This window comes from Peromyscus californicus, unplaced genomic scaffold (assembly GCF_007827085.1).
Source record: "Peromyscus californicus insignis strain IS unplaced genomic scaffold, ASM782708v3 Scaffold_8__1_contigs__length_139910024, whole genome shotgun sequence".
Classification (NCBI taxonomy): Eukaryota; Metazoa; Chordata; class Mammalia; order Rodentia; family Cricetidae; genus Peromyscus; species Peromyscus californicus.
This window is the reverse complement of record NW_026294606.1, coordinates 34686361-34712157: the sequence shown is the minus strand read 5'-3', so window position 1 is coordinate 34712157 and position 25797 is coordinate 34686361. Positions and strand designations below refer to the sequence as shown.

At 40.7% G+C, this 25797-nt stretch overlaps 1 protein-coding gene across 1 annotated transcript in view; it reads right to left on the bottom strand.

The window, feature by feature from the left end:
- The window catches only part of Cdkal1 (CDK5 regulatory subunit associated protein 1 like 1), a 570376-nt gene that overhangs the window by 183803 nt on the left and 360776 nt on the right, over positions 1-25797 (bottom strand). Inside the window, 1 exon segment of the mRNA XM_052727871.1 lies at positions 21776-21921. Coding sequence (XP_052583831.1) covers positions 21776-21921 — 146 coding nt within the window.

The following is a 25797-nucleotide window of genomic DNA, read 5'->3' as shown; positions in this document are numbered from 1 at the left end:
TTAAGACTTTTGATAACAGCCAAGAATTTCCTGAATAGTGTTAAAAACTCATGCAAACAATGCACTACAAGACATTGGGTTGCTATGAAGGCAAAAAGCAAAGGAACTAAATGTGTTGTTTAAATGTAAACCAAAAGACAGGCATACAAATCAATTATCTAGGAAAAGCCCAACTCCATCCAGCTCTACTCAATCCCAGTCTGAGTTTTAGTCTCTAAGATGCTATTTCCACCTTATATTTGAGGTGAGTCAAGCCCTCATAATCCAAGAGAGTATATGCTAGAGAGAAATCAAAGACAGTACCTAAACCAATCCCTATCATAAAGATAGTTTCCCTCAGTCAATCAAACACAAATCTAGGTGATGATGATTCAGGATCCAGCAGATGGAAGTAAGGACCTGAATCTGTGAGCATTATGGTGAAGCCATTATTCTGATGGGTCTGGCACAATAAAGTGAGCCTGTCAGTAAAAGTAGCATATGTCCAATGATTGTTAGCAGAAAGGAGTCAGAGAACATGCCGAGGGTGGTCTGAAAGACATCAAAAGTCCACGTTGTCAGTTCTCTGTATGGCAGCAGTCAGGAGCTGTGAGTGGCCTCCAGGACCCGAGATTGCTCCTAGCCAAGAAGTCAGTAGGAGCAATCAAAAAACCACAAGACACTGAACTGGACCCATCCTCAGCTGAGAGCACAACCCTGGCCATATTGATCTTACATTCATGAAAAGCTGGCTACTTTTATGTCAACTTGACATAAGCCAGAGTCATCAGAGAAGAGGGGGCCTCAACAGAGAAAATGTCTCTGTAATATCAGGCTGTACCCAAGCCTGTGGAGTATTTTCTTAATTAGGGATTGATGTGGGAAGGCCCAGATCATTGTGGGTAGTACCATCCTGTGGTGGTGGTCCCGGGTTCTATATGAAAACAGACTGAGCAAGCCATAGAAAGCAAGCCAGTGAGCAGCACTCCTCATGGCCTTTGAATCAGCTGTCTCCAGGTTCCTGTCCTGTGTGAGTTCATGTCCTTGACGGCTTTCAATGATGGACTATAATGTGTAAGTATAAGTCAAGTAAACTCTTTCCTTCCCAACTTGCTTTTGGCCATGCTGTTTTATCATAGCAATAGTAACCCGAACTAGGACAAGGACCTAAGTGGTACAATACCACATTTCTATCTATAGAAACTGAGAGAATATATTTGTGTCAGTCAAAGCCACTAAATTTGAGGTCATTTGTTATATATAGCAAAGGCAAACAAATACACAGAGTATGAAATGGGGCAGCCCTGTCATGTTCAATGAAAAGAAAATGGGTCACAAGAGTGACCAAATCAGTCCTCCAGCAAGCTCCCCCAAAGAAGAAAAACAGATTGGAAGACTTACTTTGTTTGAAAAGAAGAAAGAAGAAGAAGAAAAAGAGGAGGTGGAGGAGAAGAAGAAAAGAAGAAGAAGGAGGAGAAGGAGAAGGAGAAAAAGGGAAGCAATTATATATTATTGTTTGTTTGTTTTGTGGCAGGATCTTATGTAGCTCAGGATGACTTCAACTTGCTATATAAATGAAGGTAGCACTGAACTTGCCTGTCTACCTCCAAGTGCTGACAAGTACTACCATGCCCAGTGAGAGGCTTACTTTCCAAAGTATTTCTTAAAAAAAAAAAAAAAAAGAAAACCAACTTTTTTTCAATGAGAATATGCTCTTTCACATTCAGCTTTCTTTATACTTATTCTTAATTGCTTCCCTCTCTGCTCTCCCCGCCCTCTTCTCCCCCTTCTCTTGGTGGTCCCCCTCGAATCCTCACACTAGCCCCCTTCCTCCTTTTTCTTTCGGAACACATGCATTACTGCATCCATTTCCTACTCTTGTTCCTCTCTCCTTCCTTCTCTTATGACATCTTCCTTCTCTTTGTATGGTAAACAAAATATAAAGGACAATAATAAAAAATGTTTTTTCTCCTAAAAAGTAAATGTAATTACTGAAAATAAATTTCATCATATAACAAAAGAGCAGGTGAGTTTAAAAAAAGTAGGTATTTGATAGAAAACTGATGTTATTTTCCTACAACCTTGAAGTTGGGGAAAGTAACCCATGTATCATCCTCTCCCCACCCTGACGGTCAAGCCCTTCCAGAGGGACTCTCCATGGCAACCCTGACCACTCTGACTCCTTACTTTGACTCTCTTGTTTTTCTTACACACACACACACACACACACACACACACACACACACACACACACACACACACACACTGATTTGGATAGTGATCAACATTTCACAAAAAAAGAGCTAGTGACATTAGTTGGATAATGACTGCACAGGACAAGCAGAAAAACAGCCTCCAGTCTAGTGCCTGGGGCACAGGAGATGTTGTTAACTAGATATGGAATGGTGAGCCTCTTGCTAATGCACATATAGAGGATAATCCCTAAGCATCTGTTACACAACAAAATGAATCCCCATCCCCAAATATTATAGGTTGTGCCTTGGTCCTCCACAGACATATATGGGGTAAATAGTGTCCTGAAGGGCAAACCTTAATTCGACAGGACGGCTGCTCTCAGAGTGAGACAGGACAGTACGCTGTCCCTCTCTGCCTCATATATACACAAGGTGTGGAAAGAAAGCAAGCATCTGCAAGTCAGAGCAAGAGCCCTCACCAGAGACAGAATCTTGATCTGCTACTTTCAGCCATTAGAACATAAAGAAAACAAATTTTTGTGGTTTAAGCCACTCAGTGTGTGGTACTTTGTAATGGCAACCCAAGCAGACTGACTAATAAATGCTTGCTAACCATTGTGAAGATCAAAGGAGATAATGCCTGCTCAGCTCTAAAACCCTGCCTGGCACAGAATGGACCCTGAAATGGCACTGAGTATTACTGCTGAGATCGAAGAGGGTGAGTCAGAGTTACAAAAACATGACCAACTGTGGAGTTCTTTCAGCATTCTAAAAAAGGTACTTGAGTCACAGATCCCCCATGCTCAGTCTCCAGGGACTAAATTCTGGTCACTGACCCCGTTGGGCCAGCTTCTCTAACTTCCCTAGTTCCTGGTCTGGCCGGTTGCATTCCTGGACCCAGCCTTATTTCTCCCTCTCCAATTCTGCTTAGCACCCTGTGTATAGCATGTTCTAAATCAGACTTCTAGGCCAAACCCTCTCAGCAGATCTACACAGGTCCTCTCTTATATGATGCTACTTTTCTAAACAGGACATAAGAGTCTCCAGATCAGTCATTACCACTCCTCATCCCTGTTCTCATTAAGATCTTCTTAAGTGTGCCAGAGGAGAGCCACACCTGAGGTGGGAAAGACAGGAAGAGGCCAATGTATAAAGGAGAGCTGTAGGAAGAGGGTGGCCGAAGAGGTCCTATCTTGCTGCTGAGGAATTTGGTCCTTGCAGAATTACACATAAACTGCATTCAATATGGCTAATGTGAACATGTAGGAACATACTCAAAAGGAATGAGACTTAGGAACTGTAAAGACAGCTCAAGGAGATCAAGGTTTCAGCCTCAGAGAAAATGCAGGTGGCAATAGTCCAGCCATGGTTAGAGGACATATAAGCCAGAAACACACCAAACCTGCAGTAAGAGGTACCACTAAGTGCCCTAATCAGCATCCTGGGGCCCAGGCTGGGTGGAAGCTGGAAGACCAGAGAGTGAGGGGTCAGAGGTGTGAGGTCAGGAAAAGGATGAAGAAGAGAGAACAGGAGAAGGGCTGAGGCACACCAAGAAGGTGCTGAGCACTGCTGGTATTAGTCACTATCGTAAATGGACAAAATAATTCATAAGGTCATGTCCAATAACAGATAAAGACACCCAAACAACCTGCAGTGTCTGGAAAGGAAACAGTTCTCTCTGATAACATCTTCGTTAAGACTGCGTATGTGTCTGGTTTTATACACAGGCTGTCTCAGTTTTTCTCCACAATGAATTCCTGGAAAATGCATCATGAAAGTCTGCCTTTTCTCACAGGAATAATAAAAACATGGACTGCTGCTCTTCTGCCTGTGACTCAGTGTGGAATAAACTGTGATAAGACTACAACTATACCATAAAAGCAAAGATGGAACAGTAAGCCACACAATCCTGGGACACAGGAACAGCAGGATCCAAGTCATGACAGGTAGCATTTTAGAATGAAGGGGGACCTCAGGGTTTTGTCCTCTCACACAAAAGGTGGAGCTCACAATGAAGCTAGAGAAAGTAGTTATTTAAGACGACATCTAACAATAAAACTTACTCCTTTCCTTCAATTGGAAGGCTGTCACAGCCTACTTCAGAGGATTTACCCCAAGTAGGCAAAATCAGTGTATTTTACTCACTAAAGATGTATGGTGTTCTACAGTTAACCCACAAAACAGAAAAATATAAATGTATCCCAACATTGCTTTGTATCATTCAACATTTATATATTAGCTATAACAATAGCATACATGTACTTCTTTTTAATTGTAACCTCTGGCTATGGCCTCCACCTAAAAAAAAAAACAAAAAAAAAAAACAAAAAAAAAAAACAAAAAAAAAAAACACAGCAAAAAATAAATAAATAAATAAAAACAAAAGAAGAACTCAGGCAGAACCTTACATGCTGCTAGCAAACTGCAAAGAATCCAAGTGTTTTGCCATGAGGAATGGCTAAGCAGAGAAAGGAAGTGGACCCAATACAATGTTATATAACGTCTAAACAATGATCGTGTATGAAAAAGACTAACAGCACCATAAAACTGAATTCTAAAGATGAGAGGTGCACTGTTTGGTGATACAGATGCCCTGGAGTCATCTATGCTCTTAAAATTAACAAATGCAAATTAAAACAACAGTTGTGGGTGCCCAGAACAGTATCAGTAGTTGAAGCTCGATATTCTATATATTCTATTTTTCTAAAAAGCTGCTCATGTCCACAATATAAACCACCTTTCAAAAGCAACGAGACAAAAGAGGGAATTGCTCAGGGATGCCTGAATGAAGTTCATTTTCCTGATGAATTTCTCTAGAAATGTAAGCTGGGGTTTGTAACATACTGCTGCCTCTTTATTAGAAAGAAAAAAATTAGAATACCTGCATACTGAAAGCATGCCTTAAAAATGTAGGGCCCCAGGGCCCAGAAAAAATGCTGCCTTGGACCCTGTCTCAGCACAGCTTCATTTCAGTGTGTGTCACCTTCCTAGGCCCACCCAGGAAGTAAATGAAATCTATATTTCCAGATGGAAAAACCTACTTCAAAAACAACAGAAACTCATCCATGCAACTTCGCAAAATTCTAGATGTTTCCAAATGGAAGGAGAAGTCAGAAGAGAGAGACTAAAAGTTCTAGGAGAAAAATGCTACCTTTATCTAATTTTGTGGACATGAAAGAAATCCCTTTAACAGAGATCCCGTTAGCTGTGGGTGCATATTCTGGTCCTCACCGCCTCATTGGTGTTACTTTTCTCTGATGTGAACACACCCACCAAGAACTGGTTTAAGACAGGAAGGGTTGATTTTGGCTTATGGTTCAAGAAGAAAGAGTCTTTCATGGTGGAGAAGGCATGGCACAAGAGCAGGGAACAGCAGGTCACACTGCCTCAGTCAGGGAGCCGACAGATGAACACTGCTCAGCCCACTTTCTCCTCTGTTGAGTCTGGAGTCGCAGCCCCTGGGATGCTGCTGCCCACATTTGGGGTCCTTCTCTCCTCAGTGAAACCTGGCTGGAGATACCCCTGCACACAGACCAGATGTTTGTCTCCTAGGAGACTCTACATCTGTCAAGTTCATGATCAACATTAGCCACTACATCTTCCTCCCTGCTTCCCAAAATTCTTTTTGCTTCCTTGGGCAATGAAAAAAAATTGGCTGAGATATTATTTCCTGTCACTATAATAAAAGATAAATACAAGGTCACTAATGACATGCTTTTCATTTCTTAAGGTTCATGTATGGTCTGGTTCTTTTACTTGGGGTCACTTTTGTTCACTGTCTTATTATACATTTCAGTGAGTTTTTTGATGTGAAGATGGATGAATATCTCCCCCACACACACATTTTTTTTCTTACAGAGCTTTCACATTATGGTTACTTTTCATGTGGGAATATCCAGAATTTACTGAAGTTATATTGAACGAATGGATTTTTTTAAATGTTTGGATGTGTTTTTAACTAGGAACAAAATCTTTATCTCATGTATTGTTCAGAAAGTACAATATTAGCTTTTCTGCAATTGGATATTTTATAAAAAACATAGTTATGAGAAATAGCAGGTACCTGGCTGAGACATAATAGATCTCTGGATTCCTCCAAAGGATCTAATTTTAGTTTTAATTAAGTTATGCTGCAAAATGCCTTTGCACGTGGACTTTCTCTGAACTGCAACTCTGCGCTCTCTCTAGGAAAGGAAAACAGTCCCCACAGGGTCAGGGCAGAAGACATGGTGTCACACAAAGGGTTACATTCTTAGAAGGGGCTCAGCTTGCTGTATCTCAGGGTTCACACACTTAAGTCCACAGTCTCAATCATGTAATGCAACATCTCCCATCTTCTCACTGGCTTCAAAAATGCCTAGAATCAGGTATACTGCTTTGATCTAGCACATGTACAGGAGTGAAGGGCAGGTTTCTCTTCTCTCAGTCTCCTTTTCGTATGTCTCTGTGTATGGTATGTGCATGCATATGTGTTTGCATGGGCACACTCTCTCATGGTATGCATATATGCCCGAGGAGGCCAAAAGATGGTATCAAGAATACGCCTCCACGGTTCATCTGCCTTATTCATTGAGGTAGGGCCTCTCAATCTACTCAGAGCTTGCCTACATGGCTAGTCTGGCTAACCAGCTTGCTCTGCAGCTCCCATCTCAGCTTTCTGAGGCAGGAATATAGGTGGGCCATCATACCCATCCAGCATTTACAGGGGCTGCAATCCATCTCTGGTCCTGTTGCTTGTGAAGCAAGTCCTTTAACTGCTGAGCCATCTCCCCAGGTCAAGGAGATTTTTAAATAGTACCTTAACATTAATTTTGTTCCCCTTTCCTTCAACTAAACACATTTAAAAAACATAAAAGTAGGAAGAGGAAATGCAACTCTGAATAACAAATTTCTCTCCCAAGTTGAAACAGTCTATCCTGGAGAGAGTCATTAAGATGTAAATAACCCATAAGGCTCAGGAAGTACCTGAAACTTAGCAAACCTACAAGGTTCTTGCATCCAAAGATTGTGTAAGCACTGAGGATTGTTAAAAAGAGGCTGCAATCTGCCATGCTGTCTACAGTTGGTGCAGAGAATGCTTGGCTTGTAGCTTTTATGAGTTATCACCAAAGCTGGGGGACATTTTTGATGAAACAGATGCCCTTGAATCATCCATGCTCTTATAATATGCATTGGTTGACCTAAACAAACAAATAAATAAATATTAAAAAATATAATCCCGTATCTCACAATTTTCTGGAAATAGCTTCAATTACTAAATGAGTCTGTTAGAACAGCACAGCCTCATGCCACTAATTAACTTGTTTTAGATTCTGTCCCAGACAACAAAATTGCTTCAATGTTTGGATGTTTTATTGACTTGTCTCCAAAGTTATTCTACATCACATAACTGTGAAGTATAAACTAGCAATACACACATAGGGCAGCTGTATTTATTTCCTCAGTTAAAATATAACTGCCAAAACTGTTGTTATTTTATAACCTTTTATCACCTTTATTTAGAAATTAGTAAGAAAGAGAATGCTACATGTTGAAATTTACAAACCCTTCTATAGGTGCTGATGGCTCCCTCATGTGAGGACACTACACAAACCAAAGCAAACCAACTATGATGGTATTTCCCCACATCTCACATTGTGCAAAACTCACATACCACACTAGAGGGGACTGTGAAAAATGATGGTACCAGGATGGATGTGTTTCCATTTATGCCAAACAGAAGCTAAGGAGATGCAATCAATGGTACATAGAAACATACAGAGCAACACTGTTTATTATTTCTACTGTCTGAAAACCTACACACTGCTGTAGCATAAATGAAAACCTAACTGCAAAGTAAAACAAAAATCAGGAATATTTTGGGCAGATACTGTTTGGGGGACAAAATTTAAGTTACCAGAAAATACAAATAAGAACATGTACATGTACAAATAAGGACCAATTAGCCAAATGATTTAGACACTAAAGTTTAACAGGGTAAGAGGCTGAATTTGACAAGAATTTTGACTTATGTGCTTTAAGACTTGGGCATTGTGGCTCTCTACCATAAATTCATTTACAGAAAGAACACAAAGGGGGTTCCTAACAAAACATTGCCTTTAAGGTCTCCTGAGACTCACAAGAGAGGGTAGGGTAATAATCACCTGCATCACCTTCCCCATATGACTTGGTCCTTCATGGGAAGGACATCCTTTTGTCTGATGAACTGAGCAAAAGCACTTTGCAAAGACTTCATATCACCCGAGAGCAAAGCATGTAATCAGTTCCCGAAGCCTAAAAAGTTTCCATTAGTGTGCATATGTACAAATTGATAAAATATGCTATTACTAATGTTCAAAAGCCAATGGCAGAAAAAATTAAATCATAATTTATCTTCAAATTTTAAAAAGAAAACTCCCTTGAAACAAACTGCTATTTTCCTTGTATTTATCCTCATGCTTTCAACCTTAGATCATTCTTCCAGGCAGCAGTTAACCTGAATGATCTAATCAGATGGAAATGAAAGATGATTAATGCTGATGCAATGTAATCCCTGCCTTGCCTTAGCCTAAACTATACTGGACAAAGCATTTCCCAAGAATATCATCAAGTGCTATACTATAGACATGGGCATGAAACCACCCAATCAAGTATTTCTTACTAAACATCACCAATACAGGCTAGAAATGAACAGAAGTAATATCAAGCCACAGTCCATCAGCAGCCCGGGCAGGGATGAAGCCAGATGAGCAGCACGGGCCTGAGGGCTGTGCAGGAGCTGAACTCTGCCCCAGCAAGCCACCAAGGGCCCCAGAGGCAGGCAGCAGTGTATACTGTGAGACAGGAGGTTGAGCTGGACAGGGCCCATGCCCTCCCTCTCACACACAGTGGAAGGGTTTACTGGCAATGGGTTATAGCTAAGTCAGCTGACCCAAACTGGTATCAGGTCTGAGTATGCTTCAAACTTTTTTGACACTTAAATCAACAGTGTGGGAGCAGTCACCCACAGCTTAGCCAGGTTCCTGCCACAATCTATTGTTTGGAATTAACTGAAACTGATTACATCTCTCAGGACTCTGGACAACAGCCAAACCATGAGTGTCCTGAAGAAAATTTACCCCTAGCAAATTATGCTCAAAATTCTCTCTGGAACTCGGCATGAACCTCTAGGGCATTTTTAAAAATTTTTATTTATTCCTATATTAACAGGAGGGACAGATAATGGCAGACACAATCTGAAGATTAGAATTCCCAGAGTGCTGCCAGAGAGAAGGCAATGCGCCCTGGGTCACCACCTTTCCATAGCTTAGTAGCTTTCCTACAACTTTCTCAGTCCATTACAAATACATGGATCTGCTCGGGAACCACAGGTGCAGAACAAACATGTCTCATTATACGAGTTCTTCTTCTGTTGCTACAACAAAATACTAGAAATTGACATATTAAGATGAGGTTTATTTGGCTCATGGTTTTGGTGGCCGGAAGGTACAAACCACGTGACACTGGCATCCCAGCAAAGGACTTCTGGCTCCATCACATCATGATGAGGATGGGGGAAGGCAAGCGGTTACACACAGGAGAGAGGTCACATCGTGCACTTGGAAGCAGGTGACACTCAAAGGTAAGCTCTCTTTTTGCAGCAGTCACTCTTGGGGACACTAGCCTGGCCCTTGTAAAACTACCCAATCTCCTCCGAAGGTGATGACTTACTGCTTCCTGGAAGGTGCTGCCTCTAAGGGTTCAGCCACCTCAACACACTCACACTAGAACCCAGCTTCCCACACAGGCATTTCTGGAAGACATTCTCAACCACCTCCATGTGACAGGCACACTTGCACAGTGGCCTGTCAGATTCCTAGCCTACTCTTCTGTTATTTTTTTTCTCTTACCTTAGGACTTGAAGACATCACCCAAATACCTACTATAATTAAGAAGGATAGGTTTCCAGACATTATCACCAAGACTTCAATGGGAACGAGTTCATTCAAAAAGTTACCACCAGCGCCCACAATGGTGGAGAGACAGACGCAGGAAAGCAACAGTGTACGAGGGGAGAGACACTGAAATGTGTGGAAGCTGGCACCACGGGGCTAACTCAGCATGCTGGTGTAATCCTAGGGAGGGAAAGTGGCCTTTAGCCACTGAGCCATCTCCCTCTCCCACTAATTCTGATTATCCTACATAAACGTTGTTTGGAGATAAATATTGACCTTTCAGGACCTCAGCAACAAAGAGGATGTCACCTAAGGAAGGACTCCAGAGGCTGCTTTAGGCTTTCACAGGCCTGCATGTATGCACACAGGCCACACATGCATAGGAACATGCACCCACTCATCCACATGCACGTGCATACATATAGACAGCAGAAAAAAGAAAAGCAAGTCAAAGGGAAAGAGGGAGGGAGAAGAAAGGAGAAAACAAGATGTGAAGAGTCAGGGAAGCCGGGCGGTGGTGGCGCACACCTTTAATCCCAGCACTCTGGAGGTGGAGCCAGGTGGATCTCTGTGAGTTTGAGGCCAGCTGGGTCTACAAAGAGAGATCCAGGACAGGCACCAAAACTACACAGAGAAACCCTGTCTCAAAAAAAATAAAAAAATAAAAAAAAAATAAAAAAATAAGAGTCAGGGAGAGCATGGGAGAATATGAGAATACATGAATGTATGAATTAATTTATCTGGCCTTCACTGAACATGAATGGGGACACCTTCTAATTTTATATGCTCATGATCATGTTAACTACACTACCAAAACCATGAATCCCTTAGTAGTTTTTCCTTTACTTTTTTTCTTTACTTTTCTTTTCTAGAGCACTGGTTCTCAACCTTCCTAATGCTGTGTCCCTTATGTTGTGTGACCCCCAACTATGAAATTATCTTTGTTGCTACTTCATAACTGTCATTTTGCTATTGAGTGGTTGTTAATTATTAAGCAGCGCAATGTTCTTCATTAAGTGGCATGGTTTACTGTGCGAGGAAAGCCACAAGGTACAACAAAAGGCACTATAAGAGTTTATTAAGGGAGGGAAAAGAATGGGTGTGCATAGGACTATGGAATGAATGACCATGCAGGAAGAGGGGGGAGGAATAGGTAGAACCCACTTTTACAGATTTCCCTGCACATGGGCATATGGGCTTACATAGCTATGCCACGTAGGTGCATAGATTAAGTGATCATGCAGCTAATGGATTATATAGGATGTAAGGCCCTGGGATGACTAAGCATCTTGCCAAAGCATGCACGGCCATGGGGGAGTGGCTAGGAATTCTATCAGTGGTGGCTCAGTTCCTAAGACAATCAATCAGATATATATGTTTTCCTGGGGTTTGAGACCCACAAGTTGAGAACCACTGTTCTAAAGAGAAAAAGAGTAAGAGGAAAGAAATGTTTCCATTACCTCAACTTTTTAGACTAATAAATAGGATCATTAGTATGGTGATGAGGGCTAAAATCTCAAAGGTTTTGAGATGGAGATAGGAGGTTCAGGAGTTCAAGACCACCCAAGGCTCCATTACAACTTGTCTCATAAAAACACAAACAAACCAATAAGAATTTAGGAAGTGGGTATTAAGTGCCCCCTCGGGACATAAAAAAGAGCTAATTGGTAAAGGAGGTAGTCTGAGAAAGAAATAGTGCTGACTACATTAATATAGTGTTCTAAAAATGGAACGAGCTTAAAAATTAAATTGGGAGCAACTTTTAGGATTCTCTTCATGTGGCCAGACAAAATTAGTAAAGTAAATGTTCCTACTGATGCTTTACCATCTCCTGATGGCCTGTTGGCAAACATTCTGACGGAGGACTTTGAGTGAGGAGGTCACCTGCTGTCTGCCACTGTAGAGATGATGCCTCCTATACATATCCAATTAACAAGAAATATTTCCATCACGATAATGCCCAGCAGGCAAGACAGTGTATTTAATCACCCACACCAGCAGAGCCTATGGGCCTCTATGACACTGAGGGGCTACCTACCGCTTTTGGCAAAAATAGGATTTGCAGTTCATGGATCTAAGCCCATAGTATCTATGCTAGATGGCCTCCAGTCTATTTGTGAATGTGAAACAGAAGTCCTCTAGGAACTCTAAGTCTACACCCAACACCTGACACAACAGTGGGAAGATTATGACACAAATCTAATTACAAAACACACCTAGGATGCTTGCAGTACTGTAACAAATGGGCTGCTGTGGAAATAAATTGTCAGAAAACTATGACAGAGAGGCCCTAGAAGGAAAGCAATAACTTAGTAGCTAGGAAAACAGAAACCAATTAATTAAAAGCAAGAAAGGAAAGAAAAACCATGTAACAACAAGTATGATAGAAGATGCTGCAAACATCACACAAGGTAGACCAGGCACAGCCTCCCTTGTCCACTAAGTCAATAAACTTACTCCATGTAAACCTATCATTGCCTTGAAACGACTGTAAAAGGAGGACCGGAGTAGTCACTTCCTACCTTTGCAAAGAAAAACAGGGCAACAATAAAGAAAAAGTAACCACTAGAAACACAACTGTCCCATTTCAAGCCAGTAAGGGTTTATTCTGCTCTAACAGAGTGAACAAAACCAAAAACAGCCAACACCACTGTAGCTGCTCACAAGGGAGGAGCCACCTTGGCATTATATACCCAACCATGGCACCCAGGCAGAAGGTTCTCTAGGCCTTCATGAAGGAGTCCGTGTGTGTGTGTGTGTGTGTGTGTGTGTGTGTGTGTGTGTGTGTGTGTGTGTTCCTACTGACTTAGCACCCTAACTGCTGGGATCACAAACCTGTACCATTACACCTGCTTTTGGAGAGAAAGAATAACTATCATCAACAATATAAATATTATTGATATGTATAAAACTAGGCATAATATCTAAAAATAATGATTATAAATTCATTTCTTTTTAGGGGCAGCTATTAAAGCCATTAAGTGAGGATGCTAAAAACTGTATACCCTGACAGAGAAATTCTTGGTGGCCCCTTCATAATTGATTCATTTCATCTAAAAATAGATGTATAGATGCCTGGAATAAGTGCTGTACTTCCTAACTTCCTTTGTGCTTAGGCATGACCATGCTCTATTCAAATAAGACATATAAAGACTTACATATTAATACAACTTCACACACAGTGTCTTTTGCATGCTTTCTCTCTCTTGGTGTTTGGAAATACAGACTTGAGAGTTAGCTTTGAATTAGTTACTATGAGCCTTGAGATAGAAAGTCCTGCTAATGATAGCTGAACATCAAAGCTACCTTGAGCCATGGGATTTAAGGTCTATCCTGTAACCCTGGGGCTCTACACGCTCCCTGTGCCAAGCTCTGATCTTCATTGACACTCAATGATCAGACTCTACATTCTTTATTCTACTGCTTTTATTTTTCTCACTTGAAAACAAGTCAGATTGTAACTTTAAAATGAATAAAAATGGGCATGCACACGCCAGTGTGATCTAGCTAAAGCCTTTCCTTATACTGGTAGGATTAAGTACATCACAAACAAGATCAAACAAATACTTTTATCTAAAGAAAGTTTTTTAATATAAGATCTGTGACTTAGTGTTTCCCCCTAGACAGAAAACAAAACAAAACAAAAACAACAACAACAAAAATCAACCATTCATGTACTTCTTTATGGAATTAACAGACTTCAGTATAGCAAACCAAATGTTATGGCTATAGGCACTTGTATAATAACTATGATGAATAAGATCAGCTCTTAGAACACAGTTTTACTCACATCTTGATGTTTTACTCTTAACATGCATCTGACATAAGACTGACATAGAACATAAGCATTTTCTTTTTTGAGTCAAGATCTGACTGTGTAGTCAGGCTAGCCTCAAATGGGTAAACCTCTTGCCTCAACCTCCCTAGTCCTGGGATAAATGTGTGCTACCACATCCTGCTTGGCTTTTAGGAGATGAATGTTAAATCTCAGTGCTTTTGCTTCCCAAATGTAAACACGCTGGCTACTGATTCCCCTCCTACTTGCTCCTGACTGGGTAGCACAATGGGTTCCGAGCCCTGTACACATATCATATACACATACACACATGCATAGGGGTTACCTGCCCTGTGCACATCTCCCTTCATTGTTACCTGGCTTCTGAAGAAACACTGTCCCAGAGTAGACTATTTAGTTGAAGCCTAAGGATGTGCATTGAGAATGATGCTAAGCACAAAGCCAAGGAAGCAGAGGGCAGTGACCTGGAGCCCCCTGGCCTGGGTTTGCACAGGAGGCTAGGTGCCTACCGTTAGGAATTCAGGCTGGGACCAGCAAGGATTTGTGTCTCATGTTCCATGTACTTTGCTCCAGGAATAAGAAGTGCACAGGAGGAGAAACTGACTTAATTTAAAATTGTCACCACCTAGATTATGAAAGAAAACATTGCTACAAGATATGACAAACGTGGACGGGAGAGATGACTCAGTGGTTAAGATCACATTCCACTCTTCCAGCAGAACAGAGTACAGTTCCCAGCACCCACATCAAGTAGCTCATAACTGTCTTTAACTCTAGCTTCAGGGGACCCAGCATCTCTGTCTTCCAAGGGCACCTACAGTCATGGGCACATACTCATATTAAGACACACATACATACATATAATTAAAAAATAAAATAAAAATATGTGATGACTGGTACTGAGTCTTATTTGAAGAAGTTCACATCTATACTTCATTAGGAAAATCTACAGTTTCATTCACTGAACACACTGGTGCTGACAAAGATCTCATAGCTTCTTCTCATGGTTCACATCCTTACACAGGTCAGATCTTCTAATCCAATGTCCCTCAGCCTGGACTACCAGCAACAATATAAATGAGGAGATGTTGACTACAAAAAGAGGTTGTATATGTCTAGGAGAAGGCTTGTGTCATTCTAAACATTCTGTTTAATTGCACAGACTGTTTTTGATTACTAAACTGCCATTCCTAATTTCTTCTAATCTGGGCTCAGTTACAAGCTCTGTGACTGGTCATTTAACCTCCCTGTGCCTTCATGTCCTACTCTGTAAAATGGGGACAGTAATTTCTTCCTAGTATGTGCCACTGTGGGAGCTCAATGAACTGATTCATAGATATTCGTGTCAGTAAATGCTACCCCTGTTCCCTTACGAAACTTTACGAATTAGGCCCCACTCAGTATCAGTGTTTTTCTCAGTATTGTCTTCCAAGATCCTACCAGAATGGCCCTTTAAGCTCTTCTTCCAACATTCAAAGGCTTTTAAACCAAAAGTACACACTCTTCTACCCACAAAATAGTTTCAGTGGCTTAAGAATCACAGTCAAGTTGATCAAGCCAGCAGCTCCAGTTCTTGGTACCAATTTCTATTTTAGTTTCTTTTTTGTTGCTATGATAAAATACGTTGACAAAACCAACTTGTGGGAGAAAGAGTCTATTCTGACTCACAGGTCGTGGTGCATTCCATGTTGATCACACTCCACATGAGTCAAAAGACAGCACGAAGGCGTGCTGCAGCTTAGCTCCTTTCTCTACTCAGAGCCCAGGTCACAGCCAGGAGTAGCCCCACCCGGTGTGTGGGTCTTCCCACCACAATTAAAGAATCAAGATGCCCAGAGGCCAATGTGCCAGGAGATGCTAGATGAAATCAAGTTGACAACACTAACTGTCACAACAATCCAGCTCACCATTTCTACCTGTGTGTGTTACTTCTGTCATTGCTACAGCTAAATAGTTGACAGGACACAACAGCTGGGAAGATGGGTTTATTAGGTCTCATAGCAGGCGAAGACATTACGGCAGGAATGTAATACTAATTACATATAATTAATATACATATACTTTATATATACTGAGTCTTGGGCCTGATTAATGTTGTAGGTGACTCTTACAGCAATCTAGCTGATGATCAAGTTAACCAGGACACAACTCACACTCCCAAATCCTTTGGCTAAGTATATTATCATATACCATGTCTTAATTCCTTCCTTCCTTCCTTCCTTCCTTCCTTCCTTCCTTCCTTCCTTCCTTCCTTCCTTCCTCCCTCCCTCCCTCCCTCCCTCCCTCCCTCCCTCCCTCCCTTCCTTCCATGTGTGTGGGTGAATCATATGTATGCAGGTTCACATGTGGAAGGATGATTTTCAAGAGTTGGTTCTCTGCTTTGAATGGGTCCTGGAGCATCTGGTTTGTGAGGCAGGCATTTTCACACACTTGCTGGCCCAACCATGTCCTGAGATCAGATACCAAGGAGCTGTTTCACATCCATACATGCCTTTACCACCTCCAGTCTAAGTGAATACTGCACATTTTGTCTCCTCACTAGCTGCTGACCCCACATTGTGGTCTCCATTGCCAGACAGCACACCACACTAGTTAGAGCACTGGCTGAACAATCACACACCTGGGTGTGCAAGAAGGTTCTGGTGTTAACTGCATGACCTTGGACAAATTACTCACTAGCTTTGTCCTGGAGGAATAAAACTGTTAATACATGCAAGGTTCTTGGCATACAAGTAAATGCTCAAAAAGCTTAACATTATCATGTTATCATTGTTGTTATATTCATTTCATTTAATTAATGTTAGAACCAGAAGAAGAATCACAAGTTGAAAATGACAGTCTCACCCTATTACACATTAGTTTATTATTACAGATTTCAGGAAAACTTTTTTTTTTTTTGTTTTTCGAGACAGGGTTTCTCTGTGTAGCTTTGTGCCTTTTCCTGGAACTCACTTGGTAGCCCAGGCTGGCCTCGAACTCACAGAGATCCGCCTGGCTCTGCCTCCCGAGTGCTGGGATTAAAGGCGTGCGCCACCACCGCCCGGCCTCAGGAAAACTTTTTAATCATTCCCACTCCTCTAATATTCACTTGATACAACGTAGACTGAACCCATTTGTACTGTCCGAGTGGCTAAGGTCTAGTGTAATCAGGAGACAATATGCAACTGGACTACAAAAGCACTGACAAAGAAAAGACACTTATTACAGACTCCTGCCTCACAGATCTGTACTCAGACCTGTATCTGAGGGGCACAGCACTGAGCAAGGAAAAATGTACCAAAGTTCAGAAGATGATAGCCTTTTGTTTTCCGAGAGGATAACACAACCATAAAGCCTATAAAGTGGCAAGGATGGTGTGGCAATTTCTCTTAATCGGGTAGAAGGAACCGAGAAGCCAAATCAATAGACAATACATTCATTTTCAAACAAATGAATTGAACTTGGGGTGTTCACAACACTGTATGGTATTAAAACACACGATAAAAAATTACCTAGCATGCAATTCTCTGACTGTGAATGGAGCACACACTGCAAAGAACGTCAATGTGTTTTTCTAACTGACACTTGTTCAAATGAAATATATTTACTCTGTTAAAAAATTCTGAACATAGCAACAGAAAGAAGTGAAGAGAACACCACTTTGTAAAGCAAAATGACAAAGATAAACTAGTGAACATGACACCAGGAACACCCAAGTAGTAGCCTAGTTAGAGACACCAGAAATGACATAATCCTGGAAAGCCAGTGAACACTTCTGAGGACATTATTTCACAGGAGCTTATTCAGTGAACACCAACACATCTGGAAATGCAGCTGGAGAAAAATATAACTAACTAATCCTTGCTAAAAGGGATCTTTTATTTTTCTTTATTCAGATTATTTTATTCTGACACATATTGCTACTTTTTTCTTTTTTCTCTTTCTGTTTATTTTTCCCCACTGTTTTTGAGATAGGGTCTCATTCTGTAGAACAGGCTGGCCTTGGAATAGTGGTGATCCTCCTATCTCACCATTCCAAGCACTGGAATTACAGGAATGAGTTACCATATCTAATCACCACTTACACTCAAAGCCACTAGGAATAAAACTAGATGGACAAGGTGGAATAAAACACAATTTTAATACACTTCATCTTTTTTGCCAGTGTGTTCTGGTAAATGGGCACATGGTAATTATGACTAATGATAGGAAAGACAGATAATTCAGCACGTGGATAGATTAGTATGATGCTTTCCCAGAGAGGCTGGGAATGAGGGGGAATCCAACTAACATCTTTTATAACAGATTTCAAAGTCAGGGAATCCTAAAAACAGTACATAACATAACAGTAAAAAAAAAAAAAGAAAGAAAGAAAAGGGAACAATTCAAATTTTATTTTTAAAATCTCAGGAATACATTAAGTAGTAAAATGTATGATATACCTATTAAAAACATAAAAGCAGACTTTAAAAACACAGAACTGCATGTATTGCTTTGTTCAACAGTTCTCTTCATGTTCCTCCAAAGCCCACCATGCATTTCAAGAAACCCTCAATTCATTTAAATAAAAGCATCTGCTGGGCTAATAAATCTGAATAGACTTCAAGTCATATGACTCTCTGCTTGTGGCCAGCTGTTTTAAATGAGCATATCAAGTCATTTAGTCTCTCTCTCTTTTTTTTTTGCAAAGCCTGCATGATTTAATAAATTCCCATATGCCTCAACATGTGCCAATCCTACCAGGTTATCTTCAATCCAGCTGCTGTTATGAAAATAGCTGCCAACTTTCAAATAACTGAAGAGAATAATGAATCAGCTACGAGTTGGCTCACAGGTAAACTTAGATTGCTCCCAGCTAAAACATGGAGCACTTTCAACTGTAAAAGAAAATTAATTAAAAAGAGTTCACCTCCACTCCACTGTGTGAGAAACAGGGCTCAATAAAGACTTCGAATTTGTGGCTTAAAAGCCTGCAGCTTCAAGTAAACTCCCTAAATCTGTGGATTCCAGACTTAATGCTATATGTTGTGGTAAATTTGGGAAACGCTTCATCCCTCATTCACAGCATAAAGATCTGTGAGCCTCACAATGTTGAAGGAAGAAAACAAATGACTCCTATTTGTTAAAGATTCATTACAAAAGGCTCCAAAGATTTTAGGGGAAATGAGATTCATATATATGAATCTTATGTAATGTATATGTTATTGTCAAATAACAAAGTTAATGAAAATAAGGGAAATAAAGCAAAGAAAACCTGAAAGTATACACAAATACATTTAGTGATCAACTGCTGGACACAAACCAGGATGTGTGAAGCTCTCTAAGAATGAAAACATCATACATTAATAAATCCCAGACAAAACAATATTATTGGTCTTAGAGCAATCCCTAGGACTTCTGTATTTCTAAAATAAGCACAAATCTATCTTGCATAAAACCATGTTAGTTTTTAATGGGAAAAGTAATTGTAAAATGAGTAATAACAACCAGTGTAAATATTCCATCTATTTCCAACTGCCCACAATAACAGAATTATTCACTGGATGAATGGGGTTCCCCAAGGTCTAGACAAGCAATCTCTCTGTCAGAGAACAGAGCTGTTTTGCATTACCTTCATGAGTAGAGATGGGCTATTTCTCCCTAGCTTTATGGTTCTGATGAACTTTCTAAAACCATGCAAGGACTGCTTTGTTCACAGTGACAATGACATTATAGGGTACCTGAGACTTTCCCAATTATCTTACTGGCTTTGTCATACAGCTTTCCGTTGAATTCTACTCATTATCTAACTGTGAGCTTCATTATGACAGGTTTACTTCTGTCCCTGCTGTATAAGGACAATGCTTATTTAATTTTAAAATCTCCTGTAGATGTAGAGCGGCTATCATCATACTTTATACTCCATAGTTGCAGTCATCAAAGCCGAAATTATGGATGCACATGTGTGAGGTGGAGTCCATTCTCCAGGCATCCTTAGTACCTAGATTCTCCAGGGACCTCTGACATCTGTGATGATGGGAACACTAAAGAACCCTGTGAGAGCCCTTGGTTCAAAGATCTTGAGCTAGTCAAATACATCTTGGGAAACTACAGAAATGCCACAGATAACTGAGGCTACAAGGAAACAACTCAGAGTTTAGTCTATGAAAAATGGCAAGGGATGACTTTCTAACATCTTAATGTGACTCCCATTTGACCTTTATACATGGAGGCTGTTGAAAATGTTTAAGATGCAACACATTCAACAGGTCAATCTTCAGAGTACCACGAAAGGCTGGAATGTGCTGGGAAACTATTGACCAGTTTAATTAGCACAAACGACTGAATCAGCACTTACACAAACTGAGGCAGAGCAGAGGTACTGAGTCCTCAGTCTCATTTCATCACAGTAACCCAACAAAGTTCTTGAATGGGATTCTCCTCTGTTCTACACAAGGGGATGCTTGTCTACACTGGTAAAATGTATAACATGCATGAAATGTGTACACTCTTTGCTGCCACTTTATACATGAAAGGTAAGAAATTTCAAAGGAATAACAATTTACTTGCTATTTGGAAAATGTCCAGTGTCATAGTGCTTGGAAGGAGTTTACTACACGAGACAAATTTACCTACAAAAGGAGCCACAAATGCATGGGAAGGATGTGGCATATGGCATATACTTGGCATGAAAATCCATATTATTTAGCTTGGGCCAGTTGTACTCAAGATCCAAGAGTGTAGGAGATGGAAGAGATTCGCCAAGATTCTGTTACATTAAAGGGTGCACAGACAATGCTAGAATTATACAATCCTATTTCTTCCTATTTCTGATTTGAATATTTGAACAATTAGCCCTATTTGTTTGAATGCATCCTAAATGTCTTTATTCTTGGTGATCAGAATAATCAAGATATGCCTAGAGGTGGAAAAAAATTAAAAGACATGTTAAAGAAAGATGAGAAGAGGAAATAAGAGAAGATCTGTAATAGTGTATGCCATATAAATTAGTGAGTAATTAAAGGTGGAAAAAATAATCGCTAACAATTTGTATAAAGCAATCATACCCATGTAGGACATCGACATGACGCAAGACCACATAATTATGAATAACAAATGGAAACAACAACAGTGGGGGGTAAAACATAAATTACAGACAGTAGAGAAAACCACACCAGAAATGTGCCAAGATAAATGATACCATCTCAGATGTGATGATGGTACCCTAGATTAGAGGAGGGTCTGGGTGACCGTGGCCAGCACCTCTGTTTCCTGCCTTGTCTAATCATAGAATGCACTCCAGGTTTGGAAGGGAGATTTTGAAGAACATAATTATGGGCTGCAAGTGTTTTTCTGTGGAAACAAAATTATCATTCATGTCTGAGATTGTGTAAATATGCCTTAATTTTGGTCAACAGCAATTTGAATTGAAGAAAATAGAATCCTCCAACCTCCCAGTAAACTGCAAGTACTCCAGTTAACTACAGGCATCAGTGTTAAGAGCAAGGCAATTCCAGACGCTGTGAAAATGCTAGTCAGGAGAAAATGATCCACTCTATAGTGACAGACTTGGTCCCTTCCTCCATGTCAAAGTCAGCTCACAACTTCAAAAGGCCACATGAAAGGAGATTTCAAGGCTAGTGAAGGGAGGGCAGTGCTTAGGCAGCAGGTCAGGTATGAAAACAATCACAATTCCAACTGCCGTAGGAAGGTGGGCAAGCTTACACAAATCAACAGTGCTCGGTACACACATGGAAGGGGAGAGAGGAAACCACATCAAGGGCCCCAAGGCAACTGCAGGCTTCGAGGGCTTCCGGACTCTCGCCCTGTGCTGCACACCATAACTGCAAGGCTATAGTAGTACCCTGCTGCCACACAACGCAGGAAGAAAGAAAGAAAGAAATGGTCATTTTCCAAAGTGCTAACAGACTTACTTCTCCTTGAGAAAATCTACAACTCTTTTGAAGTCGGCCACACAGTATTCTCTCTTCATGTCCATGAGCACGCTGTCAGAGGCAGACTGCACTGGGATGTGGAGAAAAGCGTAGACTCTGGGGTGGTTGAGGATTTTCGCCATTTCCTGAGAGAGATGGTAGGAAAAACATTCATCATTTTAACAAATCTGAGACAGCGTTTTCCTTTAGATCGAAACATATAAGTGCTGGCGAACAAATACTCAAAAAAGGCCTGATCCCTGTGCCTCTAAGGCAGCATCAGCAGACACTAATCTATGCTCCCACGGGGTGTTTGGAATAGCTTTTAGAGGGTTCCATGGGAGAACTGCTTAGCTGTTCCCTGTGATTTGCAATTATTGAAAAAAAAAGAGAGATATAAAATCAGATAAAGCCAGAGAAAAGATACTTTTGAGTGCTTCAAAATTAACCTGCATTCCTTCTCCCTCACAAAGTTTTCTGTTCTCCTCGGTGACATTTAGTAGAAGAAACTTCAGTAGTTAGCGGGCTGAGACCTCATGGTTTTGTCTACTGGAATACAGAAAGTTTCATACTTGAAGAGGCTCAAAATGTACTTTTTCAATGCTGAAGACGAGAGGATCCAGAGTTCTCTTCTTTCCTTCCTTTATTATTATTATTTTCTTAAATTTCAATTTAGTTACTGATAATGTGTTTTGAATATATACAGTGGGAAAGACATATGAGCAGACAATAAAGAAAGCCAGCTGACTTCTGGATATGTGAGGGAAAGAGGCAGTGTTCAAAAGACCAGAAAGAAGTGGAGAGGAAGGATTAGGAGGAAGAGATGAGGATGGGGGAATCATATATGCTATAAAATTCAAGAGAGAAAATGAGGGCAACAAATTAACAAGCCTGTTCTAAACCTCTTCTGAGGATACAAAGTGGTGCCGGAAAGAGTGAAAAGTCTGTCATGGAATGTGCACAGTGGTGTCTCGCTCTCACAGTACGGACCAGCACAGCACACAGCACAGCAGCCTCTCACATCTCTCACCTTGTTTCATCCTGAGAAGAATGTTTTGAAGGACCTTATGGAGTCAAACAACCAGCTAGTGCCTTGCTGTCACCCTGCAGTCACTCTCAAGTCAGTCACATACGCAGACTGGTCCTGCTCTTTGCTGTGCCTTTTCCTTCCCCTGGCTGGAACATACACATTCTTGCCAAAGCATAAGCGAAGAGGTAAACTCCAATGAGTGACCTTCTTAGTAGGAAGTTAGTAGCTACTCATAACTACCCTTCATCTGTGGGCTCTCCTAAGAATTAGTAAGCATACACACCTGGCTCTGACTAGCCTACTAAGAGCTGAAGCTGAGTTTCTAATGAAGTAGCAAATTAACCAGATGCAGCACCATGGTCAGGAGTCTGTCTGAGGGAACACAATTTACATGCTCTGAAATAAAAATGTTGGCCGGGCGGTGGTGGCGCACGCCTTTAATCCCAGCACTCCGGAGGCAGAGGCAGGCGGATCTCTGTGAGTTCGAGGCCAGCCTGGTCTACAGTGCGAGATCCAGGAAAGGCGCAAAGCTACACACAGAGAAACCCTGTCTCTAAAAACCAAAAAAAAAAAAAAAAAATGTTGGCCCTCTGCTATGATTCCTACCTGTGGTGGTTTGAATAGGAATGGCCCCATAGACTCATGTGCTTTAATGCTTGGCCAATGGGGAGTGGCACTACTAGGAGGTATGGCCTTGTTGAAGGAAGTGTGTCACTGTGGGGTGGGGCTTTGAGGTCTCCTATGCTCAAGCTACTCCTAGTTCAGTTCACTTCCTGTTGCCTTCAGGTCAAGATGTAGGACTCTCAGTCCCTTCTCCAGCACCATGTCTACCTGAACACTGCTATGTTTCCAGCTGTGAGGATAATGGACGAAACCTCTGAAACCATAAACCAGCCCCAGTTAAATGCTTTCCTTTATAAGAGTTGCTGTGGTCATGGTTTCTCCTCACAGCAATAGAAATTCTAACTAAGACACTATTTTTTTTTTGCTGCTAGCAGGTGCCCTCTGCTTGATACTACATGCTTCACAAATTTGGAATGTTCTATATCCTTCAACAAGGGTTCCCATGACACTAACAGTTCTTAGAGGCATTGAATCTAGAGTCGAGGGACTGGTGAGATGGCTCACCTGGTAAAGGTGCTTGCTGCCAAGAATGACAGCCTCAGATCTGAATTCAATTCTTTCAGACTCATATTGTAGAAGGAGACAGCTGATTCCCTGAAGTTCTCCTTTGATCTACACACACACACACACACACACACACACACACACACACACACACAAAACACACACATACAAACACACACACAAAACACACACAAATATGAATGTAAAAAATTCCACAGAGTTAAATTAACCATAGCAACATACAAAGATATAATATATTATATATAATTATATATGTATACACACATTTTGCATTTGCAAATATCTTTTTTATGGACACATAGTTAACAGTATATACTAATGGGATAGAGTGTGATATTTTGAAGCATGCTTACATAATAATGAGATCAAAACAGAATATATCTACATTTGATAGGAAGATAGACTTTTGATTCTTATTGAACCAATTTGGCAAAAGTGGGTCAACAAACATCATCTTTGCTTTAATTTTTAGAATGAGGGGAAAGTATATGTGAATACTTACAAAATCAAAACCTAGGACTTCAAAAGTTGTCCTATTGTGGAATCTACCTTTATAGGTCTCTAGAAGGGCTCAGATCTTAATATAAATCCCAATGTAAGGAACTGGCAGCCCATCCCTTGTGCTGAGGTTCACCAGAGAAGTTTGTAGCCTACACATAGGGCCTAAGTTCACCAAAGGAACTTTCAGCCCAATACACAGGGCTTAAATTTACTGAAGACAAAGGGAGAATATTGTTCTGGTGCAGTTCCATGTTGTAGCTTGGGGAGAGTCTGCATAGAGGGGCAGGAACATGAGAGCCATATTTATACACACACATATAGGGTATGTATATAAATGTCGTTTTGCCTCAAAGTGCTCAGGTAGCAAGCAGTATAACAATACTATTTCAACATAAGGTCATTTATAATTTAAGAGCTGATATGCCAAGGCTGATCACAATATATATGGCAACTATTTGACAGGCAGGGAGTGAAGAATGGCTAAGTAGATTAATAAGCCAGTGTTTTTATCCTATGCTGTTATATGGAGCTGTCTTCTTAGAAAATGGAAATTACATGTTTATTATTTATTTCTGAACTCAAAAATATCAAGAAAAAGCAATAACCTAAACGCAAAAGGCTAAATTTGAAAGGGCAATCTGGTGAGCGCATACATTTTAAAACAACTATCATGTGTAATTTTTGTTGCACTGAAGTCATCAGTCTGCCTGGTTTTGAGTATCTATACTATCAGCTCAACAAAGGTAGTACGTAAGAGTCTGTAAACAAGATACAAGCTGGAGAGACAGCTCAGCAGTTTCGAGTACATACCTCTTTACTACAGGACCTAAGTTCACTTCCAAGGTGGTGTAACTCCAGTTCCAGGGGATCTAACAGCCTGTTCTGACCTCAGTGGGCACTTGCACTCCTGTGCACATAACCCACACAGATACATCATTAAAAATAAAACAAATCTCAGCCAGGCAGTGGTGGCACACGCCTTTAATCCCAGCACTCGGGAGGCAGAGGCAGGCGGATCTCTGTGAGTTTAAGGCCTGGTATACAGAGTGAGTTCCAGGACAGGCTGCAAAGTTACAGAGAAAAACCCTGTCTCGAAACACCCCTCCCCCAAATAAACAAACAAACAAATAAATAAATAGAATAAAATAAATCTCTAAAGGAAGGAGTATAAAAGCCACATATGTATGAGAAAATGTGATGCTTATCTTTCTGGGTCTGCATTACCTCACTGAGTTATCTCACTTCCATCCATTTCCCTGCAATTCTAATAATTTCATTTTTCTTTCTTTTTCTTTCATTTTTCTTTACAGCTGAAAAAAAATTCCATCATGCATAGTTGTCA